The following is a 13,777-nucleotide window of genomic DNA, read 5'->3' as shown; positions in this document are numbered from 1 at the left end:
CAAATGTTTTTTCTAGCATCCTGAATGTTATTGACCTCTCTTCCCTCAAACCCCCAGTTTTAACTACCTATCACCCTGCTCCATATTTTCTTCCTCTCATTTCCTTTACCTGCTTCATACTGCCCATGTGCTACTCTCTCCCTTCCTTAATCTATTTCTCTCCCAATCCCCAGCAGTCCCTGTCTACTTTCCTGCCTTCCCTGGATACTGCAAGTTACAGAAATCTAAGGATTTGCAGAAATGAATGGTAAATGTAAAAGATGTGTTCAATGCCTTTAACTACAACGCTTTTCCATCTATGCTTTCCTTTCTCTCCCCCTCTCCCCCTGCCTCTCTCTCCCTCTCTTTCTCTCTGCCTAAGTTCCTACTCATGAGATCTTGTCTTTTCTTGACTTATCATTTTCTTGAGTGAGTGGTCTAATTGGTCTACCTTGTCTTCAAATCTGATATTCTGTCCCCTACATGATCTATTTATTATGTTTGTAAATTTTCCACTGAGAATTCTTTTGGAGATGCTGAATTTTTCATTTCTGTCTTCATTTCAGCTTGGGTTATCTTCAGTATTCCAATCTCTTTATCTTTATTACTTCATTTAGTCATGAGTTTGAGTTTTCTTGAACTTCAATCAAGAATATATTCCTTTCCTCTTTAAGTTCATTCAGCTGTTAATTCATGTCCCTTTTAAAATACTTGAATTCTTTGGACATGTTTCTAATTGTCCTTTTAAATTCTGTGCTTTAGACTCTCTGGGTTATTATCAACTGGCAGCATTACTATAGGACTGGTGATATTTTGGAGACCTAATATTGTTTTGTCTATCACATTGCTTGTATTTTTGTGATGGGACCAGGACACCTGGAGATAGGTTATTGGTTATGTGCTTCATGTGTGTTTGCAATCCAGTGATGTTGAAGAGGAGTTTGGTTCTAGTTTTGTTTTGGATTTTGGTTTTGGTTTTTTTTTTTTTTTTCTGTCATCCTACCTTGGTTCGTTGGTTGGTTTCAGATCAAGGTAGGAATTTCTTAAAGCTCTGTCTTTCCAATACCTGGTGTTGGTGTGTGAGTGAGGAAGCTGGAGTGATTCCAATTAACTAGCTCTCTAGGGTTTGCTGGGTTCGAGGTGGTTGTGTAAATGCTTGGGTAAGGATTTGGGACGGAAGACTGGGCAAGACATGAGATCTCTAGACACTGATGGTCATTGGCAAAGTACTGGAGCAGGTAGAATGCAGGGAAGAAGGGAACTTAGCACCAGCATCTGTAGATACAGTTGGTTGCTGGGTACCTCAGCTATGTAGGGGAGGAGGAACAAGTGATACAGAACTTGGCAATCATGCCAGCAAATGTCTGTGTTTTTTAAGGCCTAAAATATTCCAGGCATTATTTTTCTGTGTGACACCATGAAAAAATTTAAATTACCTGACACTCATTGTCCTCATTTATTAGTAAGGATAATTTCCTTTATCCATAAAATGAAGATTAAATAATTAGCACATGAATGCATCTTAGAATAGTGTCTGGCATTATTGCAAGCACTCAATTTACACAGACATGTTTATTATTATGTTCATCCATTATGCTGTCAAATTTTATTGCTTATTATTCAGGAATCTAAGGCTCAGCTTTGGTTCTTTCAATATTCTCATTTATACATTCTTGGCCAGGACAAAAATCTTGTGTGGGCCCTTTCCTTTCCATTCCTTAATAGTGTTATCAGGAGATGGAACAATTCCTGAAGAGGACATATCGTTAGCAGCTCAATTCCCTTCAACAAGGGCAGACAAACCATTTCCTGCACGCCTCCTTCTATATTGCACTACAAGAATATCGTTAAGCACTGGGAGTTTCTGTGGCCTTGAAAACAGGACCAATTCCCAGATCTTTAATTTAGTTCTGCTCTCGAGTAAATTGAAATTTTGACACAGCATTTTTTTTCTCACACCAACTGTTTTGTGGCATCCTTTCCAATTTATCTTTATTTATTGTGGAGTCAAGCCAACTCCCTGAGGTCTCTGGAGTTTTGGGGTACTTATTGGTGACAATATTCAATCACCAGAATGAACATTAATTTGTTATTATAATCAGTGTACCTCTGTCCATGTAGCATCCCAGTCTGATGATTTCAATTGATTCTTCAGAGAAGACAGATGAGAAATAAGTCAGCCTTTCCTGTGCATGGTTATATATTTCCCATGCAAAGCCACAGGTGTTTTCGGGAAATGCAGAGGTTCAGAGTCCCCATCTGATATCTACACTGCTCTGTTATGTGAGAAGTTTGCTTGGCTTTGTTGACTGTGTCACTTACATTTTATGTTTCTTAAATAACAAAAGATTAATTTATAATTTCTCAGGTAAATTGATTTGAATTTTTATCACGTTAAATTTTTTAAAGTTGTTGTATAAATCCCTTGATTTTTGAGCACCACGAAGCTCCATGTATCTTGCGACTGTGATATGTGATATGAGTGGCTGTGACTTTGTAGCTCACTGATGCTGCTCATAATTCCTCGTAATTGTCTGACACATGGCTACCCTTCCTGGTTTTGTCTTAAGAAAGCAAGTAACATAAAATCATCAATTGTTTTGAAGGGGAAAAAACATCACTCTAACTTTCAGTTTTTTGAGATGTCATTATAGGAAATCAGCTCACAAAAGGCCACTTCACCCAGCTGTGAATGTGTATATAATAGGTACAAATAAACCATCCATTAGCATCAGCCTTGCTGTAGTAATGCAACAAAAATCAGTTTGAAAATCCCATAATGTGGTATTATGCAAACCACAATGCACAGAAATATTGAAATGCCTGGAAATTTTTGACACTTAAGAATGAGGTTGTACCTTAGAGGACTTTAGAAAGTAGAAGCACAAATCAAGCTGGGACTCTAGATACATTTCTTTTGATAGTCATTTTTAGAGTCTCTGCCTTGTATCTCAAGATAAATAATCTTGAAAACTGAGATTTGAGGAAAACCTTAATGACCAGTAGAATTCCTGAAAGATACGAAGTGAGTTTGCTTAGAATCATGAAAAGATGGTGAGATGATTAAACAATGCATTCCTAAAAAAATAAAAAAAAAAAAACAGAAATTAACTTTAAAAAGCTAATTAGATACAAAGTGTCATTTAGCTCCCTGATAAAATTGGTAAGAGTCACCAGATAGATGAAGACCATGTATTTAAAATAAGAGGAAGGAAGGCGGGCACAGAGGATTTGTCACAGACATATGGCAAACAGTTTTTATTAATTCTGTTGTAATATGTATATTTTCAAACACCGTGCTCCTTGATCATCCATTCTGTAAATTCTGGAGTATTTCTTATTAATTATTTTAATCTGAAGCCTTAATTTCTATATAATTTCTTATTTTGATAGATGCATTCTATATTGAAAGTATTTTGTCAACGCTCAGACTTTTTTTACAGAACAACTGTTACTTAGTGGGTCATCTTTCCTCCACGTGCAACTAAAATTGTTTAGAGTCATATCGTACAGAGTCATCTGAACATTAGAGCCGACTGGATACCTTGCTGGTGGTGGCACTAAAAGGGATGTGCTTACTATGGGAAAGTAGCAATATGGTGGTTCTTCGAAATACTGATACTAGAGGTGTATGTGACCCAGCTCTTCTGCTTCCATAGCAACCTCATCCACAAGGGACAAAAGGTGGTAGTCATCCAAATCGTCACCAACTGATAAATAGATAACCAAAATGTAGACTATAAACAAAACTGAATAACATTTATTCTTTTATAAAATGAGGAGAAAGCCTGGGAGTAGAGAGCTTTTTGCATTCAAAAAGCCCTGGGTTCTTCCCTTCTAGCATAGAATATGTATATTTTTCATTATAGGTAGATAGATAGATAGATAGATAGATAGATAGATAGATAGATAATAGATAAATAGATGATAGATAGATAGATAATAGATAGATGATAGATAGATAATAGATAGATAATAGATAAATAGATGATAGATAGATAGATAGATAGATAGATAGATAATAGATAGATAATAGATAGATAATGGATAAATAGATAATAGATAAATGGATGATAGATAGATAGATAGATAGATAGATAATAGATAAATAGATGATAGATAGGTAGATAGATAGATAGATAGATAGATAGATAGATGATAGATAGATAGATAGATAGATAGATAATAGATGATGGATAGATAGATGATAGATAGATAGATAGATAATAGATAGATGATAGATAGATAGATGATAGATAGATAAATAGATAATAGATTAATAGATGATAGATAGATAGATAGATAGATAGATAGATAGATAGATGATAGATAGATAGATAGATAATAGATGATAGATAGATGATGATGATAGATAGATAGATAGATAGATAGATAGATTATGACACATAACTACAGAATGAGTGAACACTGAGGATATCATACTGAATACGTTATGTGATTCCCAAACTGATTTTTGTTGAATGAAACAAGACAGTCATAAAAAAGCAAGTACCTTATGATTATATTTATTAGTCATCTATAATTGTCAAACATATAAAAACAGAAAATAAAATAGTGGTTTCCCAGGGATGGGAAGAAGAAATATAGTCATTTACCATTTTTTTCTGGAAAGTAAGAAAAAAAAAAAACTTGCAGAGATTGACTCCACAAACTGTGAGCATTGCACTTGAAATTGTTTAGCTATTAAATTTTGTTGTATGTGCTTTATAATTTTAACTAGAATGAGTAAAATTAAAAGGCCACACATAGGCATATGTGAATTTCTTCTATCATATTAACAATGATTCAAATATTGTATTGGTGTTTCGTGCTTTTAAATTAAAAGGCTGCACTGGGGTAGCCAGAGGATGCAGTGGTTAAGAGCACTTAATCGTGAAGATTGGAGCTTGAATCCGAGTGAATAAGTCAGGTGACTCACAAACATTGTATCTCCAGCTAGAGGGCTCTGATACTCTCTTCTGGTCTCCATGGATATCCATATACATGTGTGCATACGCTCACACAAACATTCATAAAAACACAAGCACATACACATAAATAAATGAATATCTTTTTTAAAAACTGTACTATGTGTTATATTTTGTAAAAATTTAAGTGCTTTTATTCTGGTCTGGACTGACAGCTCCTTTGTTAGAGCATGGCTGAGCTTCCAGGGTACCTTCTTGACAGCTCACAACCATCTGCTACTCCACTCTGAGGGGATCCGATGTCCTCTTCAGGCCTCTGAGGGAATTACATGCATATGGTATAGAAATGTAACATGTATCTATAATAAAAAGTTTAATATAATAATAATAATAATAATAATAATAATAATAATAATATAGTTTTGTAGTGATTACAGAATGTAGTATCATTGGCCTAGTTCTGACAAGATCAAACAGTATGACAAAAACTGTTTTTTACCTCTGAATTTGCCCTGCTCATTGTAAGATATAGGAATTTAAAAACGTGAATCGAATTACAAATGATGAGTGTAAACTATTTTCCTATTCTATTGTACTAAGGAGAATATTTTAAATACAAAACTAGAACTAAATTATTAAAAATGAAGATATGTTTTATTGCACAAAGATGTGTCATTCATACACATTTGTAACATTTAGAAACAATGTTTCATAGAAAAATAAACTTCTGTAACTTACTGGTTTTCCATTTACAGTTGCTCCCCTTTTCCAGGCAACAATTACAGCATCAGAATAAATAAATACAGGACTTCAAGGAAATGAAAAGTTCACACTGTAGGTTAATTTCAACAGAACAATTATAAGCTATAAATTTCGCTAAGATTTCTGCAGTTTTATATAAAAGCTTAGAAGATGTCATAATTGCAATGTGAATTATATGAGAAATATTTGTAATTGCAGACAAATCTCATTTTTAAATAGCTCTTGAGAATGTTCTGAAAAAATAGAAAATAGTGCTTAAACCGTCCCATTGTATGGTGTGTGCAGTACCATACTTATGATGATGGAAGTAATAGATACGAGTTAAATTTGTAATAAATAAGCTGCAATAAATTACATATAAACATATTTTATAAAATCAGTATTTACATTCTCCTCAAAATTCCAAAATGTTATTGTATAAAATAATAATCTACTACATTGCCTGCAAAACACATTGCAAGATTATATACTCTGTTATTAGTTAGTTTTACATTGCTGTGAGGAAACAACATGATCAGAATCAGCTTCTTTCACATTTCAGTTTAGTCCATCATGGGGGGAAGTCAGGGGCAGCCTGGGCTATATGCAAGCTAGTTTCAACAAAAACAGACTTGGAACTAGATAACGGAAAGCTAGGTTGTAGCTGGTATGCATTAGTCTACCACAGGAAATTACACATCTGCCTCCTCTAGAGTTCTCTGTGCCTTAATATGGATGCCAAGTGTTTGAAAACTGCCAGCTACAGTGTTTAGGAGTGTGTTGTGAAGTCATCATAACTCTATGTCAAGAACTAACTATGAAGAATCTGAGGTTTGCAGATTCACATGTTATCTTCCCATAATCTAGTGGATACAGATTCACTGTATCATGACATTCCAAGGATCATGACATTCCAAGGCCTGAGATAATGGATTTTATTACACAACAAGCAATTTTTACCTGTCAGTCTTTTTCCGCATATCTATAATCAGAGTAAAGCAGGAACAAACGCAGCATGAAAAGCCAAGACTGTTGTTCCTCCTATGGGTCTGCAAACCCTTCAGCTCCTTGTGTCCTTTCTCTAGCTCCTTCATTGGGGACCCTGTGCTCAGTCCAATGGATGGCTGTGAGCCTCTACTTCTGTATTAATCAGGCACTGGCAGAGGTTCTGGAGACAGTTATATCAGGCTCCTGTCAGCCAGCACTTGCTGGCATCCACAATAGTGTCTGCGTTTGGAGACTGAATATGGGAAGGATTCCCAGGTGGAGCATTCTCTGGATTGTCCTTCCTTCAGTCTCTGCTCCATAGTTTGTCTCTGCAACTCCTTCCATGGGTATTTTGTTCCCACTTCTAAGGATTGAAGTATCCACACTTTGGTCTTCCTTCTTGAGTTTCTTGTAGTTTGTGGATTGTATCATGTATTCCAAGCTTCTAGGCTAATATCTACTTATCAGTGAGTGCATATAATGTGTGTTCTTTTGTAACTGGGATATTCTCAAGATCTATACAGTACCCTCAGGGCTCCCAGGGACTAAACCATCAACCAAAGAGAACACATGGAGGAACTCCTGGCTCCAGCAGCATATGTAGCAGAGGATGGCCTAGTCAGTTATCAATGGGAAGCCGGAGAGAGTGGGTTGGTGAGCAGGGGGACAGGGGAAGGAACAAGGTGGGGTTTTTTTGGAGGGAAAACTGAGAAAGGGGATATCATTTGAAATGTAAATAAAGAAAATACCTAATAAAAAAAGAAAAAGAAAAAGCCAAATCTGTTACAAGCCACCAATCCTATAACAATCATGTTTATTACCTAATAAGCAATATAAGTAACAGGAAGAGTATTTAAGACCCCCCCAGCCCCCACATTACTTGGGAGTGATACAGGTGTATATAGTTGAATTCCTACACTAGCAGTTTTTTTAATTTGTTTATTGTTTTTGTTATTATTATTAATTTTGTTTCTTGAAAATTTCATAGATGTCTATAATGTATGCAGTTACTCTCTCCTTTCTATCCTTTTTTTTAAACTCCCTCTCACTCCTATCAACCTCTTTTTACATCTACAAGTTCCTGCCCTACCTTTGTATCATTTTTGCTTTGTGTTGTGACCCAGTATGTTGAGCCAGGTCCATATATGTAGCCATGGATCTTGAACTACCTACTGGAGCCTGATGATGATACCTCCAGCCAATTTGCTTGTTTTGTTTTATTTGTTCAGGATTGTTTATACCACCTTGGTCTTTTGTGTTTCATATAATTTAGGATTTGTTTTGTTTTGTTTTTCAAATTCAGTGCAGAATCATGTTACAATTATTAATCCTACCAACCTATGAGCTTGACAGGCTTTCCACTGAGGTTTTATACAGCTTATTGAGCTGTTCTTTTCCTGTTCAATGCTTATTGAGCATTTTCATTTACAGATTTAGGGTTTTCATCAGCAATATTATCACTTTATTGGCACTATTTTTGTACCGTGGATTAACTGTCTCATTTGTCTCTTTGTTTTGATCTCTTGGAATATAGCCATGACTTCTTTGAGTTGCTTGAACTGAGTTATAAGCATTCTTTTGAATTCTTTTCCTGGAAGTTCTTATAGGCAATTTTCATTACATATCAGTATTGCAAGATTGATGGTTTGTGGAAGTCTTGGCTTCTAGGGCTTTCTCGGTCTCTGGAATATTTACTCTGGTTAGAGATATGCAGAAAAAGACTGAAAGGTAAAAATAAATAAATAAGAGCATACTGCATTCTAAAACATGTTTGGTGACTATTAGGCTACACTTGTCATAAATTCCAGAAAAATCCTCATAGTATCTGTCTTAATTAGGGTGACCATTGTTATGATGAAGCACCATGAACAAAAGCAATGTGTGGAGGAAAATTTATTTCTCCCATGTTTCCATATGACAGTTCATCATCAAACTCAGTGAGGGAAGGAACTCAAGCAGGGCAGAAAAATGGAGGCAGGAGCTGATGCAGAGACCATGGATGGGTGCTGCTTACTGGCTTGCTCTCCATGGCTTGTTCAGGCCGATTTCTTACAGAACCCAAGACCACTAGGGTTGCACACCGACAATGGACTAAGCCCTTTCCCATCAATCGCTACTTAGGAAAATGCCGTACAGTCAAACATTAAATGGAGCTCTTCTGAGAATTTGCAGAACCAGCTCTTGTGGACGAGTTGGGAAAAGAAATGACAGAGCCATAGAGGACAGGGACTCCACAAGAAGACTGAGAGAGTCAACTAACCTGGACCCTTGGGGGCTCCCAAAGACTGAGCCACTAGCTAAAGAGCATGCCTGGGCTACACCCTACACCCCAACAAATAACATATATAGCAGATGTGTAGCTTGGTCTTCATACTGTCCCCAAACAATGGGACCATGGGCTGTCCTTGACTCTGATGCCTGACTATGGATCCTGTTCCCCTAACTGGAGGGAACTTGATGTGCCAGGGTTGGTTGGTACCCAGGGACCTCCCCCTTCTCAGAGGAGTAGGGGAGGAGTTGGGGAGGAGCTGTGTGAGAGGTTATTGGGAGGAGAGGGAGCTGTAATCAGGATGTAAAGTAAATAAATTCAAAATGGAAAATTAACCTACAGGCTTGCCAACAGTCTGATCTTACAGGGGCATTTACTTAATTGAGGTTCCCTTCTCTCAGATGTCTTCAGCTTGTGTCAAGTTGACACAAAAATGAGACAGTTATACATGGACTAGTAACATCAGTGAATAAAAATATAAAAGTACATATTGCACAAAAAATGTCACCAAATGTACCCATTTGCATTTTAAAAAACTGAAAGACTAGAGTAATTTTAAAGCCAATAGAAAATATCTTATCATATAAATAGGGGTTCTAAATTTTATTTTATTTCCACAGTTTGCTTCTAATTAAGGAAGAAACATTTCCAATTTTGAAAAATAAAAATGATTTCCAAATCTTAGATAGCAACATTCAAAATGAGCATGTAGGATTTCTTTTGCCTTTCTTTTCCCCATCTAATTCAACACCAAGTAAGTCACACTTCCAATTCAAATTAGAAGCCAGAACTGGGTATAATTCTGAATTTTCTATTATCTTGTCCAGCGGGAAGCTGGGTGATTCTTACTGATTTGACAGATACTTTCCTGTCTTGTTTTACGTGCACCACTATTGGCACACTATATAACGGGCAAAACTCTGCTGTAAAGATCCCCTTGTCAGGAAGAGCCCATCTGCCAGGATGTTCCTCTGACTTTACACAACAGGAACCAGAAGGCCAATGCCCACCATGGCAAGAGCTGGCCAGGATTAACATGGTGGCCACTGGCCAACATTAACTGCATCGCTGAGCTCTGCTGTATCATCACTGCTGTCTGCTGAATTCAAAGGATAACATTTGTAGTTTATGAAGTTTTTGGATAAGTAAAAACACAAAATCCCCTAGGCATCAAATCTTATCAGTATCTTACTCCAAATGAGAAGAGCAGAAACATAGACTTTATAAATGTTCCACTTGGATTCACCATTCACACGTGCTCTGTGTGCAGCATCCAGAAAGGATTCTGCTGTGATTAATGTTTGGCATTCTTCCTGTGTATTTTCTTTCCTTCCCAGAACACTTGAAGGATAAATTAGAAGATTACATGGCTCGGTTTTCCAAAGTGAGAATTGTGCGCACCAAGAAGAGGGAAGGACTCATCCGGACCCGACTCCTGGGAGCCTCTGTGGCCAGAGGCGAGGTGCTCACCTTCCTGGACTCCCATTGTGAGGTCAACGTGAACTGGCTGCCCCCTCTCCTCAGTGAGTGTCCATGTCACCATCACTCTCGGTGGGAAACACTGGACCAGGGAAGTTGGGGAATCGGGCCCTGCAAATAGAGTGCAAAGTCTCTTCTGTAATTGTTGCTACACAGCAAAGGCTTGAGTTTGAACTGTACCTTACTCACTGCTGATCACAAATAAGTATAATGGGAAAACCATATTAAACAGCATTTCAGACAGTACCAGCAGCAATCTAGCTGAAGGCTAACATGGTTTCTTTTATAGTATGTCTCTTCCCGCATTGAAGTTAATTTATTGGGTAAATACTAAAGTAATAGAAAAAATCCTCAAACATTTTAGTCATCTTATAAATACAATGAGATCAAAATACACATACACATGTATTCACATAAACACATAACAATTATCACAGAACTGTTAAGAAGGAAAGAAAATTACTCCACCTCAGGATATAATAATTGAAGTGATTTGCCATTTTTTGAAGATTTTATAATGTCAGTGTCCTTTTGTTTTTCTTTCTACTCTTGGCACTATCCTATAGCCTTAAATGTAGACCCCTCTATATCACACAGACCCACTGAGCTGTTACCCAGGTCAAGATGTGTCTTAAATGCTCACTTGTGACTAAGAGAAGAGAAGGAAGAAAGCCATGCCACGTCACATCCCGCTGAACCACTAGAAACATAAACAAGCTGAACATCATTCCAACTTGAAACTCGAGCTGTGGCTCAAGTGAGGCCTGAGTATTGTTTTTCTGTTAGTTTACAATGATGTCAGATCGAAAACACCCATTGTTCCTAAAAAGAAATCTCATACCTAAAAATATTCTTCGTAGAAAATCTAAGTACATATATATTGCCCTTCCTTTGTATTCTCTTCGATGGAAGTTTTGTTGTAATTGTTTTCCTGGCTTCAGAAATAATGCCTGTGACAACCGCCTTCGCAACAACCACCTCCAAAAGAGTGCTTTGTTATTGACTACTGTGTGGGATTTCAGCTTCAACCAGCCATGCTCCACCAGTAAAAACAAGAGAGAAGACACAGTGAAAACCATAGAGGATGTAAAACACAACACCCAGCAGTTAACACCCTCTCCCACGTCACCCAGTCCATACACCACAACTGCCCAGTCTTCTAAATCAACAGAATCCCCATGATCCAACAGCTAGAGACCCTTCTGGACCACTAATTAAAAACGCTTTGTCCAAGGACACAGACGTTTAGAGTTTCATTAGCAACAGCAAGATTCCCTCGTACTGAATTTGGCCTGTCTGCTGTTGAATGGTCAAACGAGTCAGCAAAAGGCTGCAATTCTGTCTGAACCAAAGTAGTCCCTAAATGCCAATGATCCAATCTCTGATTGTTCTCAAGGAATCACAGGGATGGGGTTGGGGGTAAGGGAAAAGAGAGTAAGCAATGCCCTCAGCCTACTCTTTCTCATTAAAGTATTTCATTTCCTGTGGCCGGATGGATGAGAAATGATTCAAGCTTGGGATGTTATCTTGGTTATTTTCCCCTCTATAGTATCCTGATACATCATCCAAAATGAAGAAACGGGAGGAGCCACACAGCTTCGTGGTTCATTTTTCACCTTGGGGATTATACCTGAATTTCAATTTCCTATTGAGTCTGTTTGTTTGATCGCTGGAAATTGAAACGTAGGCACAAGCCTTGGATGAAAAATTAGTCATGCGGCTTTCACCCCAAGCTAGTACAGCTGGATGAGAGCTGAGAGGAAATTTGAAGGGAACATTGACAGTTCATTTAACAGACTCATTCTCTTTGGATCACCTTGGGACTCCTTGTTGGTCAAGGAACTTGTAAATCAAGCTGGCTCTGAATGTGATGGGAGAAAGTCACTGAAACCATATGACTAAAACCTGCCGAGGTGATGGAGAAAATGTTTTCAGCCTTACTCTGATAGTCAGCTCCTCTGGGGAAAACACCACTTAGATAAAACCAAAGCTCATAATAAGGCTTGCCCTGGTGAGACCGGGACACCGAGAGTCCATAAGCAAGGTTACCTTGAAATAGTGTATCTGTTATCTATGTATCAAATTAGCTGGCAATAAAATACATATAATCCCCAGGCTGTCTGAGGATCTCTGGGGTCATGCTGTCTGAAACTGCCTCGTTTTCCAGACTCTAACATTCTGTGTCTCCCTGGCCACTGTTCATTCTGTCTTATTTTTCACCTTGCAAAAGACTACAGGATTTAGTTGTTTTATTATATTTTCTATATTTCTTTTTTTGCTCCATTCCTGACCACAGTGGTGTTTGTGGAATTGTTTTCTACGGTTGCCTCACAACCTAGGAAAAATGATTGGCCTATTGTTATGATTCAGTAACAAACATGAATGAATGAATGAATGAATGAATGAATGAGCATGTGTCAAAGCAAGGGAAATACCCTATGGGTTTTTGTTTCTTTCCACACAGTGTTTTATCAGTGTGATAAAAATATCACCTGTTATTGTAGCCACTAAAACCTTTTCGCTTCCTGCCCTATGCTAAGTAAAAACATCCAGTGGGCAGTTTCCTCACTATAAAAGCTTATCTCACACATTACACTGACTTCGGGATCTCTGAGGAAAAAAATACGCAGAAATAACCAACTCCCGTAATATTTCTAAATGATATCTTTTGTTTAATGTCACATGCCACATCCAAAGGTCTTCTAAATAACAAGAGAGCAGGTGTTCATACTTCAACATCCTGCCTGTCAGACAGCAGTGTTGTAACAAATTGACTTAACGCATGTTCTTGAGGGGGAAAAAGATACTCCACACATTGCTATTCTACATGTATCAAAATAAACAAATGCCAGTTTCCTGTGGTGCCTGTTAATTTGATCCCAATAAAACTATCTGGATAGAAAAACAAGATGCTAGAACTGGGTAAAAAAGAAGAGTCACCTGTCAGTAGGACAAGCACCATAGCAACCAAAAAAAGGCACGTTTTGGAACTGGAGTCAAACAGGGGTTGTGTCCTGATTATTATTCCCCAAATCTGTCATTCCTGACAAGTTGACTTCCCTGAGCTCAGTTTCCCAACATTTAAATAGGATAACAACAATAGCCACTTTTGGGGATAGTGGAAGTACTAAAAAGAGCATGAATATGAATCATCCTGTAACTGCTTGGGGATTTTACAGAGCATCCTAGCAATAGCATTGTGTCATCTAATGGTGCTTTTTTAATTTGACCGGAAAAAGATAAAATCTGAACAATCTTGATAAATAGAGTCAGTCTTAAAGAATAGTGGCTCAAGAAGTTCTCCTTCAAACTTGCCAGCAAAGAATTTTGTATATGATCTGTTGTCATTAGAGGGGGGAGGGGAACAGCCATCATGACTGTTTTATGATTAGAT

The 13,777-nt window shown here is 37.5% G+C and overlaps 1 protein-coding gene across 2 annotated transcripts in view; it reads left to right on the top strand.

Annotated features, from left to right (window-relative positions):
* Galntl6 (polypeptide N-acetylgalactosaminyltransferase like 6) overlaps nt 1–13,777 on the top strand; it is a 1,048,694-nt gene that overhangs the window by 857,826 nt on the left and 177,091 nt on the right. For both annotated transcript variants that reach the window (XM_031339868.1, XM_031339869.1), the window contains one exon: nt 10,242–10,427. In XM_031339868.1, coding sequence (XP_031195728.1) covers nt 10,242–10,427 — 186 coding nt within the window. The remainder of the gene's footprint in view (nt 1–10,241; nt 10,428–13,777) is intronic.

Source organism: Mastomys coucha, unplaced genomic scaffold, assembly GCF_008632895.1.
Source record: "Mastomys coucha isolate ucsf_1 unplaced genomic scaffold, UCSF_Mcou_1 pScaffold22, whole genome shotgun sequence".
In the NCBI taxonomy this organism is placed as follows: domain Eukaryota; kingdom Metazoa; phylum Chordata; class Mammalia; order Rodentia; family Muridae; genus Mastomys; species Mastomys coucha.
This window is presented reverse-complemented; position numbering and strand designations above follow the sequence as displayed.